A 13,337-nucleotide genomic window follows, 5' to 3' on the forward strand; every position below is an offset into this window, starting at 1 on the left:
GATGCGGGTTCGGTGCGGTTTTTGGATAAAACCGCAACCGGAACCGCATGCCCTCGGTTTTAAAAATTAAAAACCGCAACCGCAACCTCATCATCGGTTTCGGTTTCGGTTTCAAAACCTCGGATTCGGTTTCTATCGGATCGGTTTCGGTTAAAAAACCGCATGAAAAAAGAATAAAGAATTATTATACATGAATAATTAAAAAATATATATCCATTCAAAATTTAAACAAACAGGAAAGGATAAAATTTTAAACCATGAGTCTGCGTATAAATAGATATCAAGTCAGACGCATTACAGGTAGTTGCAGACTTGCAGTTTACTTCATTATATTTTTGATGCATGCTGTTGCCTAATCAGACTAAGCATACAAGAAAACAAAACACATGCGGCAGCAGTAGTTTAGAATTTAAACAAAACATAAAACATTCAGAAAATAATTATTATATATATCATATATTATAATATATAACATATATATATAGTATATATATTCGTTTATTTATTTATTTTAAAAATCGGATCGGTTCGGTTTTTTCCGGACCGGTTCCTAGTTATAACCGGAACCGCATATTCGGTTTCGGGTTCGGTTTTTAGATTTTCGGTTTCGGTTCGGTTTTATACGGTTCGGTTGCTAGCGGTTTTCAACGGTTTTGGTTTCGGGTTCGGATTTATTCGGTTTTTTGCTCACCCCTGCTCGAGGTAACGCACCATGACATTACTGAAATTGTTTGTAAATTAAGGATATATATGTAACTCCACATGCATTTCTTTTGCTCTTTTTGCTCCTAGTCTCCTTTTAATATATAGAGGTAGATTTTTAATATTTAATATTAATAATTTGGATGAGTTTGGATGTTAGATTTCATATGTTATGTTTAATTGGTCTTTAATTATGAAATTAAAATATTAACAAATCATTTTTTATGAAAAATAAAGTTTTATGATAGTAATTTTTGTTGTTTATTTTAAAGTGTTCTGTGTGTAGTGCAACCCATATATAAATATTATATTAAATAAATATATCATCAAAATTAATTAATATAATATTAAATAAATTGAGAATATCTAAAAAATTAATTTTAGTAAATTTTTTAACCGAGTTTGTGTATCACAGGCACAATGTAATATTTCACGGTTTCTGTTGTGGTAAAAATGTTAGTACAGCAGTACAATGAAACTGAGCTCATCCTAAAGCCTAAAAGGCAAATCAGGCGGTGCACAACTACGATACGACTCCGATTCAATTAAACACACACCTCTCTCATCTCGCTCTCACTCGATCTCTACACTCAATTCAATCACACCCAGGACCTTTATCAAACACCTCATCTGCACCTCACGTAAGTATCAATTTCCCCCAATTCAAACCCTAATTTCATGTCAGTTCTTGTTAATTATGTAACTTGTGCAGAATGGTAGGTGTTGTTTTATGATGTATGTGTGTGTGTGTGTGTGTCTGTGTGTAGATGGCGGAAGAAGGCGGAAGCAGTGTCGGTGAGCGGTGGTATTATTCGAGAAAGGAGATTGAGGAGAATTCGCCTTCGAGGAGAGACGGGATTGATCTCAAGAAAGAGACGTATCTGCGGAAATCTTATTGTACTTTCTTGCAAGATTTGGGGATGAGGCTTAAAGTGTAAGTTTCAGCACTTAATCTTGATTGTTTCGTTAATTTTTAATAATTAATTGGCATGATGAAATTAGTTTGTTTGTGATTTTATGTTTTTACTGAGAAGATGAAGATTATGTTTAGTTTCTGTAATAGTTTAGGAGTAGACTTGTGTAAGGCATAAATAAGAAAAGAGAGAATTGGAGTTAGGTGAATGAATTTAACAGGATTGCTGGTATCTTGTAGTGAATTTTATGTGAGATATTTTGCGACTTGTTTTATTTTGCAGTCAAATGGACCTTGGTTATAAATCCACAATGCTTTAAATCTTTTCTTTAGTGGTTGTGGCGATGTCATTCCCAAGTCCAACTAGTTCAACCTTATTACTTATATCTATGACCTTATGATTATATGATATATTGATTAAGTTTAGCCATCTTAGCTTTAAACTGGGAGATGCTTAGGATGCTATATTATTAAAAACTCACACCGTAACTTTGTGTCTTGTATACTTATGTCATAATGCAAATCAGTGTGACCCTTGAGTGTATCTCCGCAACACCCAGTCGAAATATGTAAGTTTTATAGTCACCACATTACCACAGTTGAGTGCAGTCCTGCGTGTCATGTATTAGATCAATATTAATGGCAGTTGAGAAGACGCACTCGTGCACCCTCTTTCAATATTTGCCAAGGACTTATTGAAGAACCTAATCAGTTTCGTCTCTAAATTAATTACATCCATGCAAAAAACCTTTTTGACCCTCCTATCCTACCTAACAGCCCTTTAATTTTTCTTTTACTTATCACTTTGTCCCTTTCAATACATTTATTTAATTTCATATTTAGAGGGCCTTATTTCTTCCCTCAACCTTTGCCTATTTCTACAACTTCATTGTATGTTTGGAGCCTTATTCCTTGATAACTCAATCCTGTAAAGATAAGTATCAATCACCTGCTATTGTTCTCATTAAACATTACTCCCTCCGTCCCTTTGAGTTATATACATTGGGGGACGGGGACGCGGTACGGACTTTAATGCTCTTGTAAGTATAGTTCCGTAACTTAATTTTAAGATTTTTTCTTTCTGAATAAAAATTTGAATATTATATTTTTATTCAGAAAAAGAAAATTTTAAAAATAAGTGATAGAACTATGTTTTATAGGAGTATTGAAGTGCGTGTCGAGCAGTGAAAAAGAAACATATAGAATTAAATGGGACAGAGGGAGTATCTTCCAAGTTATTGCGAAAGATTTCCCTAAGTTTTTAATAGCCTTGAGCCATCATTTCTCAAGTTCCTGCAAACCTTGAATGGGGTTTGTTTTGACCTTAATTTCTTAAGCGTAATTTCTATAGCATATTTACTAAATACATTAGATACCTTATTGGATACTTTACACTTTGTTGCCCTAGATATTGTTCTTAATTGGTAGTTGATTTAGGTCATGCAAACGTTATATCATAGTGTTAGGGTCCTCTATTTAATCCTCACTCTTCTCTGATATGTTGGTTTGTTAAAGGGATATTGTAGTTCATTTTCATTTGAAGACGCCCTTGTTAGTAGCAGTAATCAATAAATATATGAGACTCTGTTGCTCTTCGTCTTACAACTCGTTTGGGTAGACTTAAAATAATGACTTGTGGCTTATATTGACTTTGGGTAATAATGTGATAAGTGCTTGTTCGTTTGGGTAATTATATAATAGGTGACTTATGGATTAATAAAAATGTAATAATAAAAATAAATTTGATAGATTTCTACTCCCTTTGTCCCTCTCATTTCTCTACAGTTTGTTTGCATTGCTATGCAAGCATTTTAAGGTGCATATAAAATATAGTTTCATAACTTAGTTTTAAAAATTGTCTTTTTTGAATAAATATTTAAACATTATTATTTATTCAGAAGGAAAAAAATTAAAATAATTTGTGAAACTATATTTTATAAGAGTCTTAAAATGCGTACCAAGTCCCCGTTCCCAAGGTAAATAACCTAGGGGGACATAGGGAAGTATTTGAGTGATGAAATAAACTTCTATTAAAAAAAATCATAAAAATAAAATAAGTTGTTTAAAAAAGTACATCCTACTAACACTATTTATGAGATTACAAGTATTGAATTTCGTGATATTCAAAGCAGTTAAATTTTTGAATATTACAAGTATTGAAGTAGATTCTACTATCTTATTGTACAACTAGAGTATACGTCTCTTTAACATAACACAATGCTGAATGCGCTTGCACAGTAATGCGTCTTAAAGTTCATTCTGCTGAATGTTTGAGTGCAGGCCTCAGGTTACCATTGCTACTGCAATTGTTTTTTGTCACCGATTCTTCCTTCGGCAATCTCATGCGAAGAACGATAGGAGGGTAAGTTTTCCTCTCTTTCAGTGTATATCTGTTCTGTCATTTCTCATTGGAGAACACGATGATTATCTGCTGAGTTTAACTCTCGATTTATTCTGGTACTTCCTGATTATAACTATTGGCTACAAGCCTACAATGCTAAATTTATAATTATTGGCCATCTTCAGTGAAGTAAATTGAATCCCTTTGATATAACACTCACACTCCACGGCTATTGAAAGCATTGTATGCCATGTAGCAAGAAAAGAAATAAAGGAAACCAACCTTTCTCACAAATTAATAAGCATGCTAATTAAATACAATTATGGGGGACAATTTGAATTGGATTCCAGCTTTTAATCAGTATCTTTAAAAACCACTCTGAACATGTCCACATACTTGCACTCTATGGGAATGAGATAAGCATGATGAGAGGTTGCTTTGTCTTAAATTATAGCTTTCTGCTTGCCATAAAGTGAAATAATTGAGTTTCTTTAAGCATTTCAGTTGCGTTCATTTTTATCTTGTAAAATGTTGGACAAGTATATACTTTTATATGTTGTATCCTTCTATGTGCATGTATGGTAAAAACTATTACTTCCCTTAATAAAAGAAATTGAGATGCTGAAATTGTTCATGGCTTGTGTTTGTTCATGTTTAAGGCATAGCTGAATAATTACTTTGTCCTAGCTTAAACTGAACCTAAATAATGGTTCTTTTTTAGTTACATTTTGTCTAATACTGGACTTGTGTCATAATTTGATGCAGATAATTGCAACAGTATGTATGTTTCTTGCGGGCAAGGTTGAAGAAACTCCTCGTCCCATAAAAGATGTTATAATTGTTTCTTACGAAATTATTCACAAGAAGGATCCTGCTGCTTCACAAAGGATAAAGCTAAAGGTCTTCATTGTTCTCTCTCTGGTCTTTAGTATGTTTCATTAATCTTGTTGTTGGGCTTATTATTATATTTTGAGTGGCATATTCCAAGTTAAATTTTTTGTTAACGTAAAGACCTGTGTGCGCTTTTAATTTGCTTATTGATGAAGAAATATATATTCTGTGGAATTTACCAGATGTTTACAGACATTAGAAGATCTATTCATACACAAACATTATGTATCTGATAGTGTTGCGTATGTATCTTGTTTTTCAAATTTATGATTTGTTTAATTGTAATAAATGGTGCAGGAGGTCTATGAACAACAAAAAGAACTGATTTTGTTAGGAGAACGTGTTGTTCTTGCTACTCTCGGGTTTGATTTTAATGTGCATCATCCATATAAGCCCCTTGTGGAGGCAATAAAGAAACTTGGGGGTCAAAATTCCCTCGCTCAAGTTGCCTGGAATTTTGTGAATGATGGGTATGATGTTTTATTTGAGCTTATGAAATAGCCCCTCCACAGTCAACCTTCTAGCATCATTTGACCTCAGTAAGTGGTGTGCAGGCTTCGGACATCTTTATGCTTGCAGTTTAAGCCTCACCACATTGCAGCAGGTGCCATTTTCCTTGCTGGCAAATTTCTAAAAGTAAAGCTTAATGATACCGAGAAGGTTTGGTGGCATGAGTTCGATATTATACCACACCAATTGGAGGGTCGGTGATCTGTCTTTCTTTAACTCCAGAGTCTATGATCAAATGTAGATTGTATTTTGGCCCAACTATTCTTGCTACTTCATCTTATTTTAATTCTCACTGCACAGGAAATGGATGTAATTTAAGATATGGTGCTTTAAGTTGAACTTAGTAAAAAAAATTTCTTTTTCGGGTTGGGTAGTATTGCAGATTGTGATGCTAGGTCTCTTGATGTGTCTTTTGGTTATTTAAACTGTGCCTTCTCTAATAGCACCCTTTTTACCTTGCAGAGGTTAGCAATCAAATGCTAGAACTATATGAGCAAAATAAAGTGCCGCCTTCTCAGACTAGCGAAGTAGAAGGAAGTGTTGGAGGTGGAGTTGCACCACGGGCCACCACGAAAGCTCCTGCTGCAAATGAAGAACATGTTGCAAACAGTAGTAATTTGCAAGGGGGGATTACTACTTCCAAGTCAGGGACATTAAAGTTGGCGCCATCTCGTCCTGACCAATCTTATCTTGATAATCATGGTGCCCCGTCAAAGGCAACACAAAATCAAAGTGATGACCATGCAAGTTCAGACATGACTAGCATACCTAGCCACAAAAGAGATAGTGACTACGATCCAGAATCATCGAATCACTCTGAGGAACATGGTGACGAAGACCTAGAAAGTAAAACTGTGAGAAGTAAGATAAAGGAAAGAGGGGACTTGAAGGAAAAAAATCATGACCGAAATCTCAATTATAAAGAAAGCATTGATACAGACAAGGTAAAAGCGGCTCTAGAGAAAAGAAAGGCCCGTGGTGCTACAACTCGGAAAATGGACTTTACAGACGAGGATGATCTCATTGAGAGAGAACTGGAAGATGGTGTTGAACTGGCTGTTGAGAGTGAGAAAATCAAACAAGAGAGAAAGCAAAGCTTGTCCAAACACCCAGATGAGGAAGAAGATGGTCCCCAGGGAGTAGAACGGAATTCATTATCTGGGCAAGATTTCAACAATGTAGAAGGGGAATTGGATACTTTTGATGATGCTGACAGGGGATATCATTCACCAAATCCGAGCAATCGCAAGAGAAAAGTTGGGAGTCCACCTGACGAGACATTAGAGGGAAAGCAGCGGGTAGATTATATGCCCGCATCCCATCACGACAGCCAGCACGTTTTTCTTGAAGATAGAGAAAGAGATCACAAAAGGCATGTTCAAGGAAATCATGTTTGAAGACATTTTCACTGCAAGGGCACACTGTGAAAGCATGGTATTTATATACCTTCATGAAGATGCTCTGCATGCATTTTGGTCTTGCTTTGCTTGCAGATATGTGGCAGGTGAACCTTTGATCGTGATAATATGAAACAATGGAGCTTCTTTTTATTCAACTGCACGTTTGAAAAGTTCCAAAAAAAAATGAGAAACATTTTGTAAGAATGATTTAAGGTGCTTATTCAAGTTTCAGGACATTTAACTTTGCAGAACATATGCTTTGCCATACCCATATTCCATGACATCAGAGGCTTTGCAGAACATTTGCTTTGCCTTTTTCCATGAGAACTATACGTGTTCCTTCCAAGCATACTCTGTATAGGACATGTTACTTGGATCGGTGGGAACACTTGTAAAATGTCCTTAAAATTGAGCATAAGTTTTTATTATTGTAGAATTATAGTTATAAAATTGTACAAATGTTGGATAGTAATTCTTAAAATAGTTCTTATATTTGTTTCCTCACCGATCAATATATAATCCAAGCCATTTATCTCTCAGAGCCAAATCGCCTATCATATGCATCTCGTACAGTCGTACTTGGTGTGATATGTGTTCATTTTTTTCTATTAACTAGTATGTGAAGTTTATCATTCAGATACAACATGAAATTTTCTGTAAGCTAAGCATAATTTTTTTTTCATATTTTTTTTGTGAATTTCTCGCCATCAAATATTACTGATGTCCTGACGAAAAAGTAATGATATTTGATTTTGATAGTTTCCGACTTAAAACACCATTCCTCCGTCCTCAACGTCGTCACCGATCTTAATGCTGATAACGATCAAAATAAAAAGCGCTACTACTACTGTCATTTATCGTTTATCGTCTCTCATTTATACTCCGGTGTTTTGTCACAGAATAAGAAGATATCAATATGAACTTCATTCAGCCAATAGTCTAGATATCCTTACAAATTTTTCAGAAAAAGTTGGGTAAAGGATGAATTCCATTTTACAGTGATACGATCCCAAACCGAAACTTGACACGTCACCCCTCACACCCAAAACTCCCGACAGACGGCCAGTGGCCCAAAAAAATGAAAGAATCGGTTACGGAGTTGAGTTCAATTTCATGTGATTTTAATTCAATCATTGCTACCGACGGATTCTTCCAATGTATCATGTTTGAGTCCAATGAAATTCATGACACAATGTAATCGGTTTTAAAGCGTTTTGGATCTAATTAAATATTTGATATGGTAAAATAAAAATAAAAATGATTACATCATGTCGTACTTCTTTTGTACCATTCAGTTGTTGAGATAAAAAGTTAACACGTATTTTAAAATTTTCACACAGTATATTTTTAAATTTTTTTTCTAAATAAAAAATAGTATTCATTATTCATATTTTGTATAAGAAATAAAAAGAATAAATTCTAAAATTTTATTTTATATACATTTTAAAAAACGTATCAAGCAGTGTAAAAAAATCAGAAAGACGAAGGGTCCAAATTTTCTGTCACTAAAACAAACAATTATAATGAAATCTATAATTTCTTTAGTGTCGTCCTAAGGCAGATAAAAATCAACTCAAGATCGGTTATCGTGTCCCCATGCCCAAAAGATGGGCGAGTTCAGCTTGAGTGTTCATCGATCGGATGGATCTATATGCTCCGGATGGTGAGACGAAGTGTAGATTACATTTTGAATCATATTATGTTAGTACATATTTTGGTATAAAAATTATCCACAAAATATTATATGTACTTTTTAGTTATTTTCTAATAAATATGCACATCATAAATATATATTAAAAAATTCGAGTTTGGCTTGTTCTTCTGAGCTTGATTATCTCTGTTTTATTAAGTATTAGTCCATTTAGCATGCACCGCGTGATCCAAAACATATATAGATAATAACCCTTCTAAATATACATCTTTTAACAATATCAAGTCATTAATATCACAAATATCTAATTGATTAAATATTATTAATCATTGAAAATCATTATTTAAGTGCGCATTTAAACACTATATCTTCTATAAATATCAAAAATATCATAGTTGAATAAATATCTCTATATGCATAAAATACTCATTTCTCATTGTTCATCTTGGAGTATAGAATCAAAAATATCATAATTGAATAAATATCTCTATATGTATAAAATACTCATTTCTCATTGTTCATCTTGGAGACGTGACTGTATATTCCTTATACCCAAGAAGGATCTTTGCGTTAATTTTTTGCACGTATTTTGAGACTTTTATAAATTATAGTTGCATAATATTTTGTTAATTTTTTTCCTAAACAAAAAATTTGACATTTAAATTATTATTTAAAAAATAAATTAAAGGAATGCTAGGAAACTACAATGTATTGGAACCTCAAAATATGTGCAAACGGTGAACTTAAACAATCTGTGTAATGGTGAACGTCAACAAAGTTTTAATATTTACATAAAAAGAAGTTTTTTAAGATAAATTATGAAAATATATTTTATATACATCTTAAAATATAGAGTTAAGTTCTATGGAGTACATAAAAACATTGGAGTATTGGAGTACAAATCATAATTTTTTAGTTTGATCTTATATAATATTTTTGATTATCCAAATTTTGATATAATCTATCATTTATAAGTTGTCTTGCACATAATTGTCAATTAATCATTAATATCTTTCAACTTTAACAAGTATTAAGATTATTGTTCTGCTTATTAGTTATATTGCAGAACATAGAGTCCTATGATTTATAAAAGTAATTATTTTACCATTTGATCACGATGTTTATGTTGCAGAACATAATGTACAGGTTGTCAAATATTTACAAATATTATTGGACAAGAAAAATTGAAATTTAGATGACTAGATTACATTTTATCAAACTTTGTACTCCAATACTCCAATTTTTTTTGTACTCCATAGAACTTAACTCATTATATATATATTAAATAATATAAAAAATTATGAAAGAAATGAGAGGCTAATCAGATTTAACTAATATATTGAAAATCTCAATTGAAAAAGATACTCTAATGTACAATTATTTGGTACATGCTCGCACACGCATTCGAGTGAAAAATCAAATCCAACGACATTATTGCATTAGCAAAAGTGTTATAGTCCCTTGATAATTCTACCAACACAAATATTAACATCTTCACTCTCATCATCTACAAACCCTAGTTTTCATTTCACAGCACAAAAATGGCGGAGAGCTTACTAGACATGACGCTCGATCAACTCATCCAGAAGAACAAAGCTTCTAATAGCTCCTCTTCCTCCGTCGCCGCTCGATCCGCCGTCCGTGGCCGCGGTGGCGCTGCCGGAAAAGCTTCTCGTGGCCGCGGTAGAGCCGCCGGCGCTAATTTTTCAGCTCCTGGTCCCACTCGTCGTGCTCCTAATCGCGTTCAGCCTCGAGCGACGCCGTATTTCACTCCTCAGGTCAAACTAACTTTTTATCTATATATATATTTTTTTGATTTAATTTCGCATGTTTGATGATGATGTAGTGTTTTTAGAATTGTGTTCGAGTGTTTAGAGCTAAAGATATATGTATTTTTATTAATTATATCTTTATGTTAATCAGTTGGGGCTAAAACTGTGTTTATTTGATTTTATGTAGGGATTGAACCAAATGCAAGTGCAAGAGTTGTTGATGCCTGGAGGAATGGATATGGAGTCGGGAACGAAGCTATATATCTCGAACTTGGATTACGGAGTTACTAATGAAGACATTAAGGTTGTTATTTTCTTTTTGAAAGTGTTTCTTATTGGCTTTTTTGTGCTTGGACCTTGAAATTATAAAGTCGGAACTTAATCAAATTATATAGGTTTAAGTATTACTTATATCAGTACTTACTAAGCTGGCGGAAGTTCTTTTTTATGGCTGTGTAGTGTTTTACTGTTGTTGCTTGTGACTTGTGAGTGTTATTTTAGGTATGAGTTAGGTTGGATACGATGAAGTAGATGTTTTCGATCTGTTTTTAACACTTCCACTTTAATTTAATGATATATACTGTCAAGCTGATATACATTATCAAGAAAATTACAAATATGCAAGCCTTATGTAGTGTATAATTGGGTGCTTATGTTTGGTTTTTGTTTATGTGTAGTCATGTAGAGATGTTTTCTTGTCAATAATATGTAAAAGAATTATATATGAATTGCTTTTTCGGTTAATTGATAAAAAAGGGATTTAGTGCTCTTAGCTCATATGTTTATACAAACTTCAGCTTAACTGGAGACAGACATGATTAAATCTATAACTTCGGGTAGCATTCATATTGCGCACATGTTTCGAGAAACATTGTGTTGCCCTATGGAACCCAGTAGTTGTATGCTATATTCCAGCTCTGTCTTACTGCACCATGTGTGTATATCCCACACCTTTCCATTTTTCCATATAATTTATCATATGTAACCAGGGGGAGAGTGTACGTTGAACATACACTATTATAATTCATGGCCAAGTTCATAAGTATAAGTAGCCTCGGTTTTCTTGTATATATTAGCCGATCAGTTCTTTCATGTGTTCAGTTTTGTTGTCTGGCATGACATTACCCTCTTGCTACTAGGAAAAATTAATTTTATCACCTTCATTGACAGTATATGACTCCTTTTAGGTGCTATTCTCTGAGGTTGGGGAGTTAAGAAGATACTCTATTCATTATGACAAGAGCGGACGATCAAAGGTATCCTGACTGGTTACTCTGGTTCTATAGAAGATTTGGGTCACACGGGTTCTGTAGATGAAATTTTACTATATGGTAGTGGCTTAGTGTATAGTGTTTATCCTAGGGAACTGCTGAAGTTGCTTTTGCACATCAATCGGATGCTTTTGCTGCTGTGAAGAGATACAATGGTGTCCAACTTGATGGGAAACCCATGAAGATTGAGATGGTTGGAGTAAAGTTAGTCGCCCCTGCTAACATTGCCATGCCGCCAACTACAAATGGCTTTCCAGGAAATACTGGAGGTGCTTTCCGAAGGTAAGCTTGTTTTTCCTGTCTCCTTCATTGCCCGCTCTTTGCTTTATTTAGTTTTTTTTGCAGTACAAGTATTGGTTATTATGTATTTCATTTACAAAACATAGTTTCCAGTTCTTTTTATTTAATAAACTGAAAATCTATTCTGTAAAATTGTCTTGAGTAGGATTGTAAGCCAATAAATTAGGAGTTCGGGTTAGTTAGCCAGTAAAAAGAAATGAACTCCGTCATTTTTTAAATACCAAAAAACACTTACAGAATTTAGCTCTTGCCATGGCAACTTGGAGACTTTGAAGAGAGTCTGCAAATGAATAATAAATTACTGTTCTTTTAGTTAATCGCTTGGGTAAACTGAATCTACATTTGATAAATAAATTACTGTTATTTAGTAATCGCTTGTGTAGACTCCACTGCCTCCAATTGGTGTATATGTTCTTTTTCTGGCCAACATAATTTTTTATTTGCTCTATCACTATTTTATATCTTTCATTCTCATGGGTTGCACAGACCATTCTAACTGCCATGTGTATTGTTAGGACAACATTTTGTATTTGTTAGATGTCTATTTGAATTCTTCATTCATTCTAACATGGTTCTTGTTTTGTCATCATACGATAGACAACAAAGGGTTGCAGGCAGGGGACGTGATCGTGGCAGTGGTGGTCGTGGGTCTGCGCCAGGCCGTGGAAGAGGAAGAGGGAGAGGACAAGGTGAGAAGGTGTCACCTGAAGATCTTGATGCTGATTTGGAGAAGTATCATCAAGAGGCTATGCAGTTATAAACTAAAGGCTATTAGTTGATCTCCATTAGGGGCATCCTACTGTTCTGCTGACGTCTGTTCTTGAGATTTTACTGTTATGCAATTATGTTTAGTCAATGTAAACATTGCCGTGACAAGATATATTAGATGTTGGATAGAGCTTGGTTAGCAACAACTGTCATTTGATTTTGTTCAACAGAGAGATGAAGGATCTCTATTGCTGGTAATTGGTTTATCTGCTGCTAAATCTTTGTCTTCAGCCTCTCAGTGTTATGTGGGGGGTCATTTTGCCAGAATATGTGGATATACGGAAAGTAATATAGTTAGAACTGCAGTTGTTCCGTGTTCTTTTGACGTGTTCTTATGTTTTTGATTTTTTAATGCAGTAATTGTCATCGACTTTGGTTGCATGAAAAGTTTGTTTCTTTCTCTTATATGATTTGATATATGGTGCAAATCCAGTAAAAGAGTCTGTATTGTATGTTGCTAAACATTCAGTAACGCAGTTGATTTGGAACTGTTGAAATATTATGCTATGTTTAGTAGGAAAGAGTAAAAATTTTAAGACTTGCAAGTAGGATGCTCATTAGGCCTGTACGCGGTTTGGATTGGTTCGGTTGGAGGGTAATAACCGAACCAAACCGCAACTTGCGGTTTTCTAAAATCTCAAACCGCAACCAAACCGTTGGTTAAAAAAAACCAACCAAATCCACCCAAGTAATTGCGGTTGGTTGCGGTTTGAGTTGCGGTTCAACCGCTAAAATAGTTAGACAAAGAAGTTCTATCATACACTCTATCATACACTCTGATATAAGTTTCCATTTGGAGCATGAAATAAATTACAATC

The 13,337-nt window shown here is 34.1% G+C and overlaps 2 protein-coding genes across 2 annotated transcripts; both read left to right on the plus strand.

Annotated features, from left to right (window-relative positions):
- Positions 1–1,182: 1,182 nt before the first annotated feature.
- Positions 1,183–7,008, plus strand: LOC108199838 (cyclin-T1-3). The gene is made up of 7 exons (XM_017367833.2): positions 1,183–1,343; positions 1,470–1,636; positions 3,896–3,977; positions 4,722–4,856; positions 5,145–5,317; positions 5,402–5,550; positions 5,820–7,008. The coding sequence occupies exons 2-7, from the start codon at positions 1,470–1,472 to the stop codon at positions 6,752–6,754; spliced, it is 1,641 nt and encodes a 546-aa protein (XP_017223322.1). The 5' UTR covers positions 1,183–1,343; the 3' UTR covers positions 6,755–7,008.
- Positions 7,009–9,824: 2,816 nt separating this feature from the next.
- Positions 9,825–12,838, plus strand: LOC108197313 (THO complex subunit 4B). Its single transcript, XM_017364896.2, has 5 exons — positions 9,825–10,186; positions 10,368–10,484; positions 11,368–11,436; positions 11,543–11,733; positions 12,349–12,838. The coding sequence occupies exons 1-5, from the start codon at positions 9,950–9,952 to the stop codon at positions 12,509–12,511; spliced, it is 777 nt and encodes a 258-aa protein (XP_017220385.1). The 5' UTR covers positions 9,825–9,949; the 3' UTR covers positions 12,512–12,838.
- Positions 12,839–13,337: the final 499 nt, after the last annotated feature.

Source organism: Daucus carota, chromosome 8, assembly GCF_001625215.2.
Source record: "Daucus carota subsp. sativus chromosome 8, DH1 v3.0, whole genome shotgun sequence".
Lineage (NCBI taxonomy): Eukaryota > Viridiplantae > Streptophyta > Magnoliopsida > Apiales > Apiaceae > Daucus > Daucus carota.

Excerpts from the sequence above, each read along its gene's own strand:
- LOC108199838 (XM_017367833.2), top strand. The coding sequence starts at position 1,470 with ATGGCGGAAGAAGGCGGAAGCAGTGTCGGTGAGCGGTGGTATTATTCG. Across the intron at positions 1,637-3,895 it reads TTGGGGATGAGGCTTAAAGT|GCCTCAGGTTACCATTGCTA; the intron begins GTAAGTTTCAGC and ends GTTTGAGTGCAG. Across the intron at positions 3,978-4,721 it reads ATGCGAAGAACGATAGGAGG|ATAATTGCAACAGTATGTAT; the intron begins GTAAGTTTTCCT and ends AATTTGATGCAG.
- LOC108197313 (XM_017364896.2), top strand. The coding sequence starts at position 9,950 with ATGGCGGAGAGCTTACTAGACATGACGCTCGATCAACTCATCCAGAAG. Across the intron at positions 10,485-11,367 it reads TTACTAATGAAGACATTAAG|GTGCTATTCTCTGAGGTTGG; the intron begins GTTGTTATTTTC and ends GACTCCTTTTAG. Across the intron at positions 11,437-11,542 it reads ACAAGAGCGGACGATCAAAG|GGAACTGCTGAAGTTGCTTT; the intron begins GTATCCTGACTG and ends TGTTTATCCTAG.